General features: G+C 35.6%; 3 protein-coding genes across 5 annotated transcripts; 2 read left to right on the top strand and 1 right to left on the bottom strand.

Moving 5' to 3' along the window:
• The first annotated feature begins 1,145 nt into the window (after positions 1 to 1,145).
• LOC123211923 lies at positions 1,146 to 5,838 on the top strand. Of its 3 annotated transcripts, XM_044630920.1 has the most exons (9): positions 1,146 to 1,550; positions 1,753 to 2,564; positions 2,681 to 3,151; positions 3,754 to 3,931; positions 4,382 to 4,676; positions 4,823 to 4,904; positions 4,974 to 5,064; positions 5,162 to 5,241; positions 5,371 to 5,838. In XM_044630920.1, exons 3-9 carry the CDS (start codon positions 2,855 to 2,857, stop codon positions 5,620 to 5,622), a joined length of 1,275 nt encoding a protein of 424 aa, XP_044486855.1. In that variant the 5' UTR covers positions 1,146 to 1,550; positions 1,753 to 2,564; positions 2,681 to 2,854; the 3' UTR covers positions 5,623 to 5,838. The 3 variants fall into 3 exon arrangements, with proteins under 3 accessions (XP_044486855.1, XP_044486838.1, XP_044486847.1); XM_044630903.1 differs by lacking the exon at positions 1,753 to 2,564 and having other exon boundaries at positions 1,147 to 1,550; XM_044630912.1 differs by lacking the exon at positions 1,753 to 2,564 and having other exon boundaries at positions 1,149 to 1,550; positions 4,832 to 4,904.
• A 388-nt stretch (positions 5,839 to 6,226) lies between these two features.
• On the bottom strand, positions 6,227 to 12,402 carry LOC123211915 (WD repeat-containing protein 20-like). Its single transcript, XM_044630890.1, has 11 exons — positions 11,839 to 12,402; positions 11,052 to 11,366; positions 10,850 to 10,958; positions 10,672 to 10,765; positions 9,865 to 9,952; positions 9,687 to 9,770; positions 8,774 to 8,870; positions 8,604 to 8,691; positions 8,275 to 8,380; positions 8,090 to 8,182; positions 6,227 to 7,185 (listed from the first exon to the last, which is right to left on the bottom strand). Exons 1-11 carry the CDS (start codon positions 12,007 to 12,009, stop codon positions 6,787 to 6,789), a joined length of 1,644 nt encoding a protein of 547 aa, XP_044486825.1. The 5' UTR covers positions 12,010 to 12,402; the 3' UTR covers positions 6,227 to 6,786.
• Positions 12,403 to 13,646: 1,244 nt separating this feature from the next.
• Positions 13,647 to 14,555, top strand: LOC123211941 (fasciclin-like arabinogalactan protein 11). Its single transcript, XM_044630932.1, has one exon. The coding sequence runs from the start codon at positions 13,716 to 13,718 to the stop codon at positions 14,451 to 14,453; it is 738 nt and encodes a 245-aa protein (XP_044486867.1). The 5' UTR covers positions 13,647 to 13,715; the 3' UTR covers positions 14,454 to 14,555.
• Positions 14,556 to 14,854: the final 299 nt, after the last annotated feature.

The following is a 14,854-nucleotide window of genomic DNA, read 5'->3' as shown; positions in this document are numbered from 1 at the left end:
AGAAAATGCAAATGGGTTGATATTTGGATAAGCATTAAAGCGATACAAGGAAATTAAACTTGGTAAGAAAGTTTCCTTTATTTAGTAATAAATTTAGAAATAATGAGAGAATAATTTGACCATATAATTAATTATAATTAAAATACTACTTAAGGGAAGTGCATAGATATATGTATATAGATTCAACTCATAAAACAAATATGGTATGATAACATTAGAAAAACAAATGGCCTAAGTTTGGAATCAGTCATTTTCTTTAATAAAATTTTATAAGTTAATGCCTGTCTATATAGTTGCCAAATATGAATGAAATTTCCAGGAAACAACACTTACATTTCTTTAAAACCAAAATAAATAAATAAATAAATAACATGGCAATTGGATCCTTGAGTTTCAAAACTTTTTTTCGCTTTTAAATTTTCCAACCAAGACATTGAAATTTTTTTTTTATAAGAGAAATAAAATTAGTATAAAACTATGATGTATCATCGTGAAGACGATGTATTATTTTATTTTTAATTTTAAATAATTTAATCACAATACCTAAATGCTTTTGGTTTTGATAACAGTTTATTAAAAAAAATAAAGATTAATAGTTTATTTATAAGATTACTATGTATAATTTATTACTAGATGTAATAAAAAATACATAAAAATTATTATACTTGAATATCTTTGAGTATAATTACTCTAAAATATTTCTCATATTATTTATTATATTAATTGAAAATATCTTATTTTTTACTAAAAATTAATACAAAAAGGAATTGTGAAATTTTGATTTATTTGATTAAGTAATACCCATAATCACCGCATCAAACTTTTATCTTAAATTTTAATATTTTATCAATTTTATTAACTTTTAAAATATTATTATATTAACTTTGATAATAGATAATTACCAAAATTTTTAATTATTAATAAATAAAATTAAATAATTAAAAATATATTATTAAAATAATCATTAAATACTTAAACCGCAGGGCTCTGAAATTGACAATTTGTCTGTTATATATTTAAACAAGAAAAGAAATTACAAGTTGAGGGGGAGATAGGATTATATTGGGCCAACTCATATGATATGATAATGTTCTTAAGGAGAAACATTTCATCAAATTAAAAGGGTAAATTAGCTAATAAATATTTATTTATTTATATTTTAGAAACAGTTGGGCCAACATAAGTTACAAATTTCACAGCAGCCGAAGCCAAAACGGAAGAAAAAATCGGAATTCAATTGTTTGGCCTTGTCCTTTTTTATTTGTGTACGTCAGTTGCCTGCCACCTATCTTTGTCAGTTGGAGCTTCTCCACGTATCTCTCTTTCTTTGTACTTTCCCTCCCTTGAAGTTTTCAGCTTCTCAGCTCTTTATAAGTTTCAGTTTTCCCTCTTTTCTGAATAGATGAAATTTACTGTAGTTTAAGGCATATTAGTTTGAGTCTTTGGGATACTATTTATTTACGAATATGGGGAATGAAGGAGAGCAAGTTGTACAAGAGAATGTTGATGAAGGAGCTCGCAGGGTTACTTCTGATAATCTGGTTCAAAGGGTAATTTAATTTTTGTCTTTATGTAACCTTCTTTCTTCATTTTTTATTTTTAGTTTCAGTTTTTGTAGCTTTTGTTGTCAAATTGGTGTCTTTGGCTTTGAGTTTTGCCCGAATTGTTTGGATTGTTCTTTTTATAGCAACTTAATTGCCTTCTCCCCTTCTTTACTGACTGGTGCTCCATTTTTTCACTTTATGCGTTTAGAATGACCACCCCTGGGACGTAGCTTTTGGGTGATCGGTTTCTAAGATTAAAGCTTGAGATTTCATTAATCACATGGCTGAATCGTCTGTTGTTTGATTAAGAAACAAGTGAACAAAGTCAATTGCAGGCACAGCAAAAATAATTTAGCTCCTTTCCACCATTTATACAGTACCCTTCGAAGAATTAAGCTAGAGGGCCCCGAATCTGCCAATGCTGTATCTTTGACCTTTGGAAGGGTGATGTTTAACTCTTTGAGTTGACTCATCTGAGCAAGTTTTGATGTTAAGATAAAGGAAACTCAATATACATAAAGAACAAAAGAAAACTCAACATTCACATCAATTTTTTGTTAATCTGCATCTTTCGATTTTAGGAGTCATCCCGAGCAAACCAAATCTCTTTAAGCCTTTTGGGTCAAATCCTGACTTCACTCTGAATAAACCATGTTTTAGAGGCTTCGTCATCTTACTAAAGTCTTGGCATACAAGTTTTACTTTCGTATTTGGCATATTGATGCTGTGTCTATCCATATAAATGAATGCGAATGTAGACATTACAAGAACATAAAAGTAGTATACAATCACACATATAAGGAAATAAGTTATACCTTGTATATTACAATGAATGTTGTCTTTTATGTTAACATGGTCCATCAAATCTTGTGCCTCCATGTCTATCCTGGCCTCCTCAATCTATACCCTATCCCTTTGTCCTTGTAGAAATTTTGCTGTGACTTATAAATGCCTATTAGATGGAACTGATCTCATTATCCTGTGTTTGTTTTCTTAATCATCCATAAGTTGTTGGACAAGGTGCGTTTTTATGATCATTTCTAGTTATGCTTTGATGAGTAGTTTATTTGGTTACATTACAGAAGGTTAATCCTTGTATTACTGGTAACTGGTGACCAACTTTTTGCTCTTCTCAGGCTGGAAATTCAACTGAAATAGTTGAGGTAACCTCACCTAAGCAACAGGGAAGACGGCAAGATCTTGCTTTAGAGATACCACCTAGAACTCTTGAGGACACAGCAGAGGACTTTGTGAGGATAAACATCCCCTTAACACCAAGTCCTACTCCCCGAAAAGTTAATTTTTCCCCCATGCCTAGCCCTAGTTCTTCGAAAATCTGGGAATCTGCAGGTCCCTCTTCATCAAAAAGTAAATCAACCTTTAAAAACCTCCTTCCAAAGCTAAGTTTTAAGTTTCAGAATAATTCATCAGATATTGAAAAAGCTGCTATCCTTGCCCTGGGAAGTTCGTTTGCAGAGACGCAGGGGAAGCGTCAGATGTCCAGGACTTTATCCCTTACAAAGTTTTTCACACCCAGAACCCCAATTTCTCACTCAAATCCAGAGTCTATGCATGGGGGAAAAACAGTTGATTCTCTCAATTCTGGTGTAAGTTCTACCCCTGTGCTAGCTGAGAATTATAATTATGTGTTGAATACTACTGTTGACTAAATAAGCAATCTAGTAGTGCATGATGATAGGGGAATATTACATCTGTTATAACTAATCTGATGTTCCAGAATAGTACATAAGTACTTCATAATACTGAAAGTCAATCAATACCGTTCATTGCAATTTGTCATGGACATATAGAGGCGTGCAGTGAATCCTTGTGTGAGAGTTCTTTGACTTTCTTAAATTTATTGAATAAGCATTTATGGTAAGTTCAATCTCCTTATGAGTGTGTTGGCTAAATTGAAGCTGGCTCATTGGAATCCACTTGAACAACACAAGTGGTTTATAGTTAGAGATTATTCTGCCTACATAATATCCTGCATTAACCAGAGTTGAGTTATAACTCCAATATATGTATAACATGCAGATATGCCATCTGCATTTGCAGCCCATTGATATCAAATGACTAATCCAATCATATATGTAGAATTTTCTTTCTTGAATTAATTCAGTGGTATAATTGGCATGTTGAATTTGTCCCTGTTTTGGTTATCCTCTTTTTTTATTCAATTCTTACAGAATTCCTTGCGTTACAGAAAGGAGGAGCTCGACTACCTATACATCGTTCCCGTTCAGTCCCTGTGCTCAACAAAGATGGAAGCATAAGACAGTTGGATTCTTTAGGTGGTGTATTTCGAGTAATTCCTGCTACTCCACATATAGCTGAGGGTACTGCAACAAAAACATCAAACACACATCCTTCGAATGTTACTGGTAAACTTTATTCTCACAATTCTCTTATGTCATCTCCACAGCAATAGTAAAGAAATAGACTGGCAATGAAGTTTTTGACCTTTGCTTTACCAATTTGACTAATAGTTAAATCAATCGATTTGCATGATCTATCAAGAACTTAGACAGTGCAAAAAATTAATTGCTTGCCAAGAGTTCCGTGCAATATGCTGTGACCAAACTCTTATTGAAGTAAACTTGTAGCTGTACGTAGTGATTAGATGCTGGAGTAATAAATTAAATTAGTTTAATGATTTCATATATTTTTAGTTTTTGGAATTGATCAATTTCTGACTAGTCGATTCTGAAGTACTTTCTGTAAAAATCTCTGGTTAATGGGTGTATGGATTTGTCTGGATATTCAGTTTTAACTCTATTTTTACTGTAATTTGCAGTAACCAACCTATGCCTTATCTTAGTCTTATTGTTCAGATGAAAATGATGATGGTGGTGAAGATATTCCTGAAGAAGAAGCTGTTTGCAGAATATGCTTTATTGAACTGGGAGAAGATGGTGACACCCTCAAGATGGAATGTAGCTGTAAAGGTGAACTGGCATTAGCCCACCAAGAATGTGCTGTAAAATGGTTTAGCATTAAAGGAAACAAAATATGTGATGTGTGCAAGCAAGAAGTCAAAAATCTTCCTGTCACCCTTTTACGACTTCAAAACCAGACCAGTACATTGCGAGGAGGTCTAACTCAGCAAGCTGAGGTTGGTCCATGCAGGCAAGTAACTTCGTTTGCTGGTTGCATTGTGCAGGCAATGATATTTATAATTTAAAAAAAATGAAATGGCCTGGCTGTGGGCTTATAGTTTTGATTTTTTTTACCCTTATTATATGTCATCTCCAACAATTAATAACTTTTTTCAGATTTTTTAGGGTTTGGCAGGATGTTCCTGTTCTTGTCATTGTCAGCATGCTTGCTTACTTCTGTTTTCTTGAGCAGCTTCTGGTAAGTTTAGCAATTTCTAAATCCTGCTGTTTCAACTCATTGCAGCTGCTAATATTATCATGTGAACAGGTCGGGAAACTGAAGTCAGGTGCAATTGCTCTCTCTCTCCCATTCTCATGCATATTGGGCCTTCTCGCCTCTATGGCATCAACAACTATGGGTAGTGTTGAGTTTCTATTTCTTTTTAGTAGTAACAAAATTGGCTATTAAAAGAAATATCCAAGTGCCTACTTGACTCCTTTATATTGTGTGCACAGTACGGAGAAAATATGTTTGGATCTATGCTATTATCCAATATGGACTAGTGGTTCTCTCTGCTCATCTTTTCTATTCTTTGGTAAGGGATTCATTTCCGATCTACTTGGAAACTACTTAAATGATGACAAGTTTAAGATAAAATATGGATGCAATACCCTCTTGTAGATATTTGATTTGTGTGTTTTGTATGTTTGTGGGGGATCCACAGCTTCACATGCAGGCTGTTATATCTGTTCTACTCTCCACTTTTGCTGGGCTTGGAATCACAATGTGTGGAACTTCTTTTCTTGGTGACGTTTTCAGTTGGAGAAGAAGATGGGCGCTGCGGTCAAGTCAACAGCCCCAGACTCAGGAGGAAATACGGCAGGATCAACCAGCGGCAACTGCCCATCAAAACCAGACTGATCCTCACCATCATGAAATTGAACCAACAGTTTTGGAAACTGTAGGTGGCAACTGACTTGGCACATTGAAAAGAATCAATGACATAAGATGCAAGTCTTTTAGTTGCCTAGAAACTACATATTTTTATAAATGTTAGTTGTTTTGTTTGTATATACAGTGTCTTCTAAATGTTTAATTTCATGCATCCCATATACACAGGCCAGATCGTTTCAGGCTGGATTTCAGCAGTGTTGTGAAGTCATAATCATAATAGTTTTGTGTTTTAATTTAACTGAACTGAGACTCCACTTCTACCTTGTCTTATCTCCTTTTCCAGGCTGAATGAAATGGAATTGTATACCGGGTATCATTGTGATTTGTTGTTCATAGCAAGCTGTTCTTATCGATTAGGGAAGGAGAAATGCAATCAGCCAGGAAATGGCAAAAGAAAATATTCAAGTCAATAACAAATATGTGGCCATTCCAAGCTGGACTGGAAGGTTGCTTACAGAAGTCTCTCTGCAGTCATTCAAAATTGAACTGCAGAAGAGTTTTGTTCAGGAGTAGGATTTCTGTTGTTACTTAAACAGAAATAAAAATGAAAAAGTGTTCCATATAACAGATTGTCAGGATATACCTATTTTACAAGCAAATAAAAATAGTAAGGAAATGAAACAAAATTTAGTAATGTACACATTTCCCATTTCGCTTAAGATGCAAAACCCAGGACACCCTAAGTCGAGGAGTCTAATACATATCACAAATCTTATGTTGAAATTCAATGACAAACTTCTCCAAAGTCACAGAAAACACAATTAGCCATGCACAATGGGCCAATGGTATCTGAACATGCCCGTCTTTGAGGTACTAAACAAAAAAAATATACGGTAGTTGTAACAAAGCATTTAACAATAGAATAAATAATCACTTGAATGGACCTCAGAGTCATCCAACTCCTTAAAGAAGCAACTTCACATTATTCCAGTCAGTGTCATTAAATATACCCTAGCATAAGCCGTTTGTACTTACAAAGGAGGTTTTTCTCTTCCTCCAAAACTCTTTAGTGCCTGCGATGGCATTTTTGACCTTGAATATACAATGGAACCAGTTGGTTAACCTCACTGCAGCCAGATTATGTTTAAACAAAGCTAGTCCTGAGAGAACCAACTAGTTGGAAAGAGATCAACGACAATGCTAGCAAATAGAAATGCAACACCATGACAAAGAAGATCTTCATATGCTATTGCCTGTAACTAGAACCGCCAAACTTGCCTGACAATAATGGCTTTTCCTTTGAACTGGCACTTAACACAATTTCAGAGTTGCCAGATTGGTTTTCAGCATCTCCAGGTCTCATCCAGATTTTTATGTGTCCCTCACGGCAGACAGTAAGAACAGATTCCTGGGTAAATATCAAACCTGACAGGGGTTCAGTGTGAACCCGGTGAGCAACTAGAGGTGAGAGCTTTGGCACATCTCTCATGCTTGGAGCAGGTTGTAATGTCCCTACTGGACAGACATTGTCCCAATGGGATGACTGGCTTCCAGTACTGAAAGTGGGGGAACCTCCAGGAGGGCCACGGCGTAATGGCACTACAATTTCATCCATTTCTAGGTCCCACAGAAGCAACCGTGTATCCTGCTCACAAATTACAATCGATTAAGTTGCAATAATGATCAAATATGAGGAATTCAAAGCATAGAGGTGATTAGAGGCCAAGGTTACCAAAAAACAAAATATATATCAGATTCACTGTCCTGTTCACATATAATGAAGTAGCTATAGTAGTAATAAGTGAAGAGTTAAGTCAACTTAACCCAAACCTCCTCTAAGGCATTTAAAATTAATTTAAAATAGCTAAAATGATCTTATATCATTATCTTATCGGCATCATCATTTTTTACCATTTATCTAACTCCTAATGTCCTTTAAATCCATAACCACGAGATGGCTTATTAAAATGATAGAGGTTTATGTTACTTTAGCCTTTCTATTTTTCGTTATTACCCTAGTCAACATGGGAGGTGTCTGATTTTCATATCCTTATAAGAGGGACATTCACTCTGATCAGAGGTCAACAAGTCAATTCTCTGAACCTTACTTTACTTAGCCTGGTAATTGTTGTTAGAAACTTGAAGACCAAACTTAGCCTGGTAATTGTTAATGGACACTTGAAGACCAAACATCACATCTGAATTAATCTCAGTTCTTGTTCTTTTAGTCTTTTGCCTTTCATTATCATGTTCTATGTAAAATCAATCAGAAAGCCCAAGGGCCGCTGATACTGAAATATATACAAAGGCCAAAATTCTCCACTTATCATCCTTTGAAGCTAACCTGAATTTCTTTCAGATGATTTCATTCAAAGTTCCATGAAAAGAGAGTTGAACTATTGAAGTGTTAATTTCAGATTTGAAACTTCATAAGCATAATCATTTTGTGAATAGCTACATTTCCACATTGGACAAAACCATGTATAGAGGCATCATAGATAGACAACGGTACAATCCTACCAGATTTTCTGTAACTACTGATCAAATACCTGACCAACAGAGCCAAACCGGTACATGACAGTCTCCCCTGTGCCATCTGAATTTGGCGATGACCAATATGAATCAAAAGCTACACCACTGACCTGCCGACACCATCCAGAAAGAACTGTGTAAGGAAGATTTAATCATCTGTCAGTGACTCCAAAAAGCCAGCAAGTATATGACAAAATCTTACCCAAGAATTGTGCCCCTCACCCCAAGCTACAACTTTGCGGTCTTCCATACTCCAAACTTGAACTAAATCATCTTCACCACCAGTCAGAATGTATTTTCCATCCATGCTGTTAAGTAGCACTTCCTTGTCACATTAACTTTCTATATTTGCTAAGGGAATAATAATAATTCAAAAGCAAAAATCTTCTTTAAGAGGGAAAATTATTTACTTCACAGGAAAAAAGAACAATATGATATATTTAACAGACAGAAATGAAAATCTGGAAGTTGGAAGAAATATTTTAAACAAACATCTGTAAGCTAGTCCTACAAGCAAGTATAGATATTTACCTCCAAGCACAACATAATAAAGCACCATAGTAGCTTTTGCCCCCACATATAAGTTGTTCTTTTGAATAGTCAAAAACTCGTAAATAACCTACATTTTGTTAAAACTTTAGCTCACACATGCTAATAGACAAGAGGCATAACATGCTACAAAACAGAGGTCAAGATTTTACCATCTCTTCCAATGGTTGCCAAGTAGGTACTATCACTTGAGAAGGCAATGCCATTAATTGAACCCTGACAGATATGCCATCTGGCAACAGGGTTGCTCTGGATAAGAACAGCACGATATAACAAACAAAGTTAGATGGAGTAGGCTGCGGAAAATCAACAATAAGTAATAAACACCCCAAACAACCAGTAATAACCAAAGCCCAGTACTCAGTGAAGCCCCAGTTACAAGGTCCCCACACTTGCCTAATTGTCCTGCACTTGGACCACTTGAAAATTTAGAGATGTTACATACAAAACCCTTGTGTTCTTAAATATTCATAATATCTCTAAATTTAAAATACATCCATGTGCATGAACCCAATTTGTTCCAAGTTATTGAGTATGAGAGTCAGACCCTGATATAGTGCAAAAAATAGTAAAAATATCCAAACAATAGTCCAGCAAAGCACAAACAGAATAAACAAATATAGAAATATCAAATAGCACTAGGAAAATACAATTGAAAAGATATATTTAATGGGGGGTGGAACTACCAAACAAATAGATGGATATGCAGGCTTTGTCTAATAATAAAACACACATAAGTGAGAGAGAGAGAGAGAGAGAGAGAGAGCAACAAGAAACTGAAAAAGGTATGACATATAGGATAGCATCAAAACCTGGGCGGGGTGAACACTGAATAGACATTATTGAATTGTTACCCCAGAAGCAAACATGTAAAAGGCCCTAATTATTAAAAGTTGAGCTACATTTCATAACATATATATAAATATTATTCGATGAAATAATCTATTGCTCTGAATTCATAGCGATGCCAAGTACTAATTTCTTAATAAGAACAAGAGAAAAAGTGACAAAACTTCAGAAACCATATCCAAAAGTTCTATCTTTAGAAAACACATACTCCAATACCTTACTGTAACGTGCATGAGCAACAGAAAATTGAGTTTGATCTTTAATAACTGGGAATGAAGAATCACCGGCACCATCCTTGTTCTGTAAAAGATTAAAGCACAAGGACATCATTACAGATATTACCGTGAGATAGGAAAGAAAAAATAAAATATTTTTCTTAAAATTTGAGGCTTGCCTTTTCATACACATACAAACTGCCATCGGCATGAGAAACAACAAAAGCACCGTCCCCTCCGGGAACCCATGCAATACTTGTACAACGACTATTGAAAAACAAGAAGCATCAATCAAACCGGTTTCTAAGTATATCAAGCACAAAATATTAAAAGATCTGTCACAGTATCAAAAAAAAAAACAACTAGAAAAAGGCCTGTTTTAACTATTTCCAAGGCCAGTAAAGAAAGCATTAATTTCAAATATAGATAAATCACAAATAAAGCTAACTGAATTGATAATGTAAAAGTGGGTTAGAGCCCAGTCAACGATATCTTGCAAGAAAGTAATCATGCACCAAGCCTTACCCAGTATATCTTGTGCAAAACTTGAACAAAACAACACAGAGGGTTTTTCTATTTGTTTTCCACAGAGAACTCTGCATTAAATTACTCACCAACATAGATGGATTTTTTAGCCTTTTTAAGATTCATAAACAGATTCAATTTTCTTTCTCTTATTTTTAAACATCCGACAGTAGGATAATAATTACCCACTAAGAACTTTGTAAAGATCACAATAATAGTGCACCAAAATAAAGAACAATTCACCAAATACAGGACAAAAAGGGTAATACAATGTCAGTGTCACTCTCAAGCATCTTTCCTAGCAAGGTGGCAGGACAAAGCAGTTTTAAAAAACATAAATGCAATACCCAATGAACCCCATAACTACACCTAGATTAAAATCATGAAAAGCACAGCAATCAGACATATCATAAAGAAATAAAAAGCTGTATTGAATACATCATAATTAAGTATAATCTTGCCTGTTATTAACAGAGCCATCTTTGTTATAGTGCTGAGCCCCAACAAGCTTCTTCCCTACATCCTGTAATTGCTGTCTCAGTGACACTGAGTAGACTACAACAATACAAACAGAACAATAAATTTGGAAAACCTTCCAATGAACCTTAAGATTCAAAACTTTCAAGTTGAAGATATTACCATCACCAGAATTCAACCCAATAAGCAAGTCATGGCCATCCTTTGCATCTTGGTCAAATGCGTGGCACACAGGATTTGAATTACTGAAATGAATAGACTTTATTGGGTCCTAAATTCAACAATAAACAACGAAACTTTCACTTGCCAACCCAAAACACCACTTCTCATTAAAAAACCTCAACATCGAATACTACCAAATTACCTTATCTTGAGAGTTCAAATCACTTATAAAGATAGCATCCCCTACATTGAAGATTAAGTAAGTCCCTTTACCATCAAAATTCGTATTATTCATTGAATTACTAGAACTTGAAGCACTCAAGGAACCAATCCTACTACTCCCACTAAGACTTTTACTCCCACCATTTCCTCCACCAAAACCAAGTGCACGACTTCCATTCCCAGCACCCAGCAACCTAGCAGCAGCCGAGCGTACCCCACTGCTAGCACTGAAGCTTGAAGGTGGGGCCGTTGGTGTTGATGGCGCTGGCTTATCCTTGAGATTAGCTAGAGTAACCTGGTATTTAAAATCCAACCAAAGTATGTGCTCAAAAATCAAGGTTGACCACTAATATCACCCAAATTCACTTTCCTTTACCGCACTATAAAAATCCATAAACGGCAAGAATTGGTCTTAAAACAACAATTCCAGAAAATAAGCACTTAACAAACACCTAAACATTCATAACTAACGAACAAAGTTAACACATACTAATTTCCATAATATGGGTAAATTCCAAAACCCCATCACATTAATTATTCAAACATAATTCCCAAGAAAAGAACAACCCAGAAAATTCCCGATTACCTCAACCAAGAATTCTAAGCAATCAGAAATAATATAAAAAATGCACGCATATTAAATTCACAAATGGGTAAAAACAAAACCCAAAAAAATTCAAAAAGTAATAAATGAAGTGTATCCAAAAACTGATATGACATAATGGGTGCTTAAAAAAAATCCAAAAAATAAAGAAAAATTAAAGTACCTGAGTGGCAGTTTTGCCGTGTGCGTAGTGAAGGAGACCAGAAGGGTGGGTCTTTTCATAGTGAAGCTTATACCTTCCTTCTGGGGTTTTGAAATAGGTCTTTAGACCGGGAGACTGCGCGTTGACCGATGCAGATGATGTGGAAATCATACCGTTGGCTTGGCTGATCATGTTTTCTCTTACAGTGCACCCGAGAGCATGTGATCATGACACTAGGGCTTGCAATTTTGGAGAGTTGAAGGTGCTGTTCAATGGCTACCGGATGAAAGGGAGGGTTCGGATCGTGCGGTTTGCGGCTTATGTGAACGTTGAGGTTGGTTTCTTTCTTTAATGTGGTCTGCTATCTTAGATTAGTTATAAGAGGTTTGACTTTAGAGTAATAACAGTCAACGAAACGGACGGGGCGATGATAAGGAGAGATGATCTGAATACATATGATAGTTTTTTGCGATATTTGTATTAGAGTCTTGAGTTTTTCAGAAGGTCGATTGAAGAAGCAGCAGGCGAAAGAGAGAAGGAGACGGGCAAGATTGAGATTTGTTTTGAAACTTGTATTGAAGAAATTATCAGGTATGTTAAGGTCCACGGTACCCATTAATTTTGATTTTCAAAGATTATACATTTGGCAATAGCGGCATATTCTATGTCTTTCAAATCCAATCACCCCAACCCCATTTATTTGTCTTGTGATTTAACGTAGTTAGTCCGACAAGGTTAGGCTAAAACAATTAATTAATCATAAATATTAGTGGAGAAGTTTTAAAATTGCTTTGATTGACAATTTGAGGGCTTGCGAAGTCTATAAACTTCTTTCACTTGAGGCCTGCCTTGTATTTTGTATCTTTTGCTTTTGCCTTAAGCCCAAGGCCAAATTTGTTAAAGAACACAAATCCCAAAGGCCTCACCAAATTTGGGTTTTTAGGGGACTTAAGAGAGATTGTTTTGTTGGGGATGATTTGTGTTGAAGAGCAATTATGGTACCCCATGGAACCATAGATGTTCTTGGAATGATTTGTGTTGAAGAGCAGATAATGAAATATCTACAGGGTTACTGTTCACAAAAAAAGTCTGTCAATTTCTTAGATAAATATTTTTCTGAGCACATGCGGCATGGATCAAACCTCATATTTTTATTGATTTTAACTTCGTTCATCTTTCGTCCACTCTCGGTCATCTGCATTCAGGATGCAACTTTCATTGGACATAAATGAGTTGGAGTTGGTTTTAACTTGGCTTGGGAGCCCAGACAGCTCAACCAGTAAACTTCAAAGAAAAAAGAAAACATTGAAGACTGAAATTCATGGGCAGAAACCACAATTTTTAAGTGCAAAACAGTGCAGGAAATCGATAGCTCAACAGAATTTAAAGGCTTCTCGTTTTTCCTGTGACCTTAAATCCATTTCTTAAAAAGTGGTATATCAGAAATCTCGTCAAAGTTTGTTTGCAGTATCTGCAATTCCCATTACCATTGGTCCACATTAACGTCACAACATCATATTCATACTATTTTCTGACTAATGTTTGATTCAATTCACTTCTTCAACTTGAAGGTTTCTTTCTTGAATCCTTGTCCCAAGAAACAAGCAACAAACAAAGGCCTCAATTTGCATCATTTCCGCTGATACCCACCTCATTATAAAATGATATTTCTTGCTGTTTTTCCTGCTTTCCAAAGCAACCTCTTCTCTCAATTCATCTCCCTTTAAAAGGAAGACACAATATTGAAGTTCACTCCCCACCTTCTATTTGGACCCTTTCACCTAACTTGACCATCTTTTCCATCTGACCCCAGTCAATATATAAGCTTCAAACTTGTATCTCTTCTTCATCACCCTTTGGAAAAAACGGTCTGTCTTCTCGTCTTGATTCTGAAGAAAATGACGAGCCTGCTTTCTTTCTCATTCTTTCTTCTGTTTATGTTCTTCCTTCATTGCAGAAAAACTTCTGCTCAAGCGCCACCAGCATCAGGTCCCCCCAACATTACAGCAATCCTTGAAAAGGGTGGTCAATTTACTATGTTTATTCGGCTGCTGGAAAGCACACAACAAGACGATCAAATCAACACACAGCTAAACAACACAAACCAGGGCCTCACAGTGTTTGCGCCCGCTGATAACGCCTTTTCGAGTCTCAAATCAGGCACAATCAACTCACTTAGCGACCAAGAAAAGGTCAGGCTAGTACAATTCCATGTTCTCCCAACTTTGATGACCATGTCACAGTTCCAAACTGCGAGCAACCCGCTGCGTACACAGGCGGGGAACAGCGACGCCGGCGAGTACCCTCTCAATGTCACAACTGCAGGGAATCAAGTGAACTTAACTACAGGAGTTGATGATGCAACTGTGGCTAACAGTGTGTTTTCTAGCGCCAATTTAGCCGTGTATCAGGTTGACAAGGTGCTCCTTCCATTGGATATTTTCGGGACTAGTGCTTCGCCGGCTCCTGCACCTTCGAAGCCGGAGAAGGAGCTTCCGGCAGATACTCCGAAAGGGTCTTCCGCTGATGCCACCAAAGTCGATACTTCTGCAGCTGCATTAAGTTTGAATCATCGTGCACTAACAGTTGTATCCTTAGGAGTTACAATTTTTGCAGCGGTTGCTTTCAGGCCATGATTTTGTTTCCATTGGTGTTGAAATTTTAAATTTTTATGTGTTGATTACCAAGAGTTCTTTGAATTATTGTGTTACATAAAAATACTGAACTCGATTATATCCTTAATTCTTTTTAATAATTTCTTTATTATCAGAAAGTTTGCAAGAGAATTAATAAAGTTCTTCCTTTTTGAGATATGGATCCCTAATCTAAAATATTATGATCATATAATATACTCAATATAACAACTGATTTGTCAGAAAATAATACATTTTTTAATCATCTCAATTCAATTCGAATTTAATTTTATAAATAATAATATAAATTTATACAATTTAATATTCCTTAATACCCGAGTAGTAGGTTTGGCCACATTAACGTTAATTAATATTTTTAACTTATCTAATATAGTGATTATAAA

This window comes from Mangifera indica, chromosome 1, assembly GCF_011075055.1.
Source record: "Mangifera indica cultivar Alphonso chromosome 1, CATAS_Mindica_2.1, whole genome shotgun sequence".
Taxonomy (NCBI): Eukaryota; Viridiplantae; Streptophyta; class Magnoliopsida; order Sapindales; family Anacardiaceae; genus Mangifera; species Mangifera indica.
Note: the sequence above shows the minus strand (reverse complement) of the source record. Positions and strands in the feature narration are given on the sequence as shown.

Excerpts from the sequence above, each read along its gene's own strand:
- LOC123211923 (XM_044630903.1), top strand. The coding sequence starts at position 1,467 with ATGGGGAATGAAGGAGAGCAAGTTGTACAAGAGAATGTTGATGAAGGA. Across the intron at positions 3,932-4,381 it reads ACATCCTTCGAATGTTACTG|ATGAAAATGATGATGGTGGT; the intron begins GTAAACTTTATT and ends CTTATTGTTCAG. Across the intron at positions 5,065-5,161 it reads TATGGCATCAACAACTATGG|TACGGAGAAAATATGTTTGG; the intron begins GTAGTGTTGAGT and ends TTGTGTGCACAG.
- LOC123211915 (XM_044630890.1), bottom strand. The coding sequence starts at position 12,009 with ATGATCAGCCAAGCCAACGGTATGATTTCCACATCATCTGCATCGGTC. Across the intron at positions 11,367-11,838 it reads ACGGCAAAACTGCCACTCAG|GTTACTCTAGCTAATCTCAA; the intron begins GTACTTTAATTT and ends TTTAAATACCAG. Across the intron at positions 8,692-8,773 it reads GGCAACCATTGGAAGAGATG|GTTATTTACGAGTTTTTGAC; the intron begins GTAAAATCTTGA and ends AACAAAATGTAG.
- LOC123211941 (XM_044630932.1), top strand. The coding sequence starts at position 13,716 with ATGACGAGCCTGCTTTCTTTCTCATTCTTTCTTCTGTTTATGTTCTTC.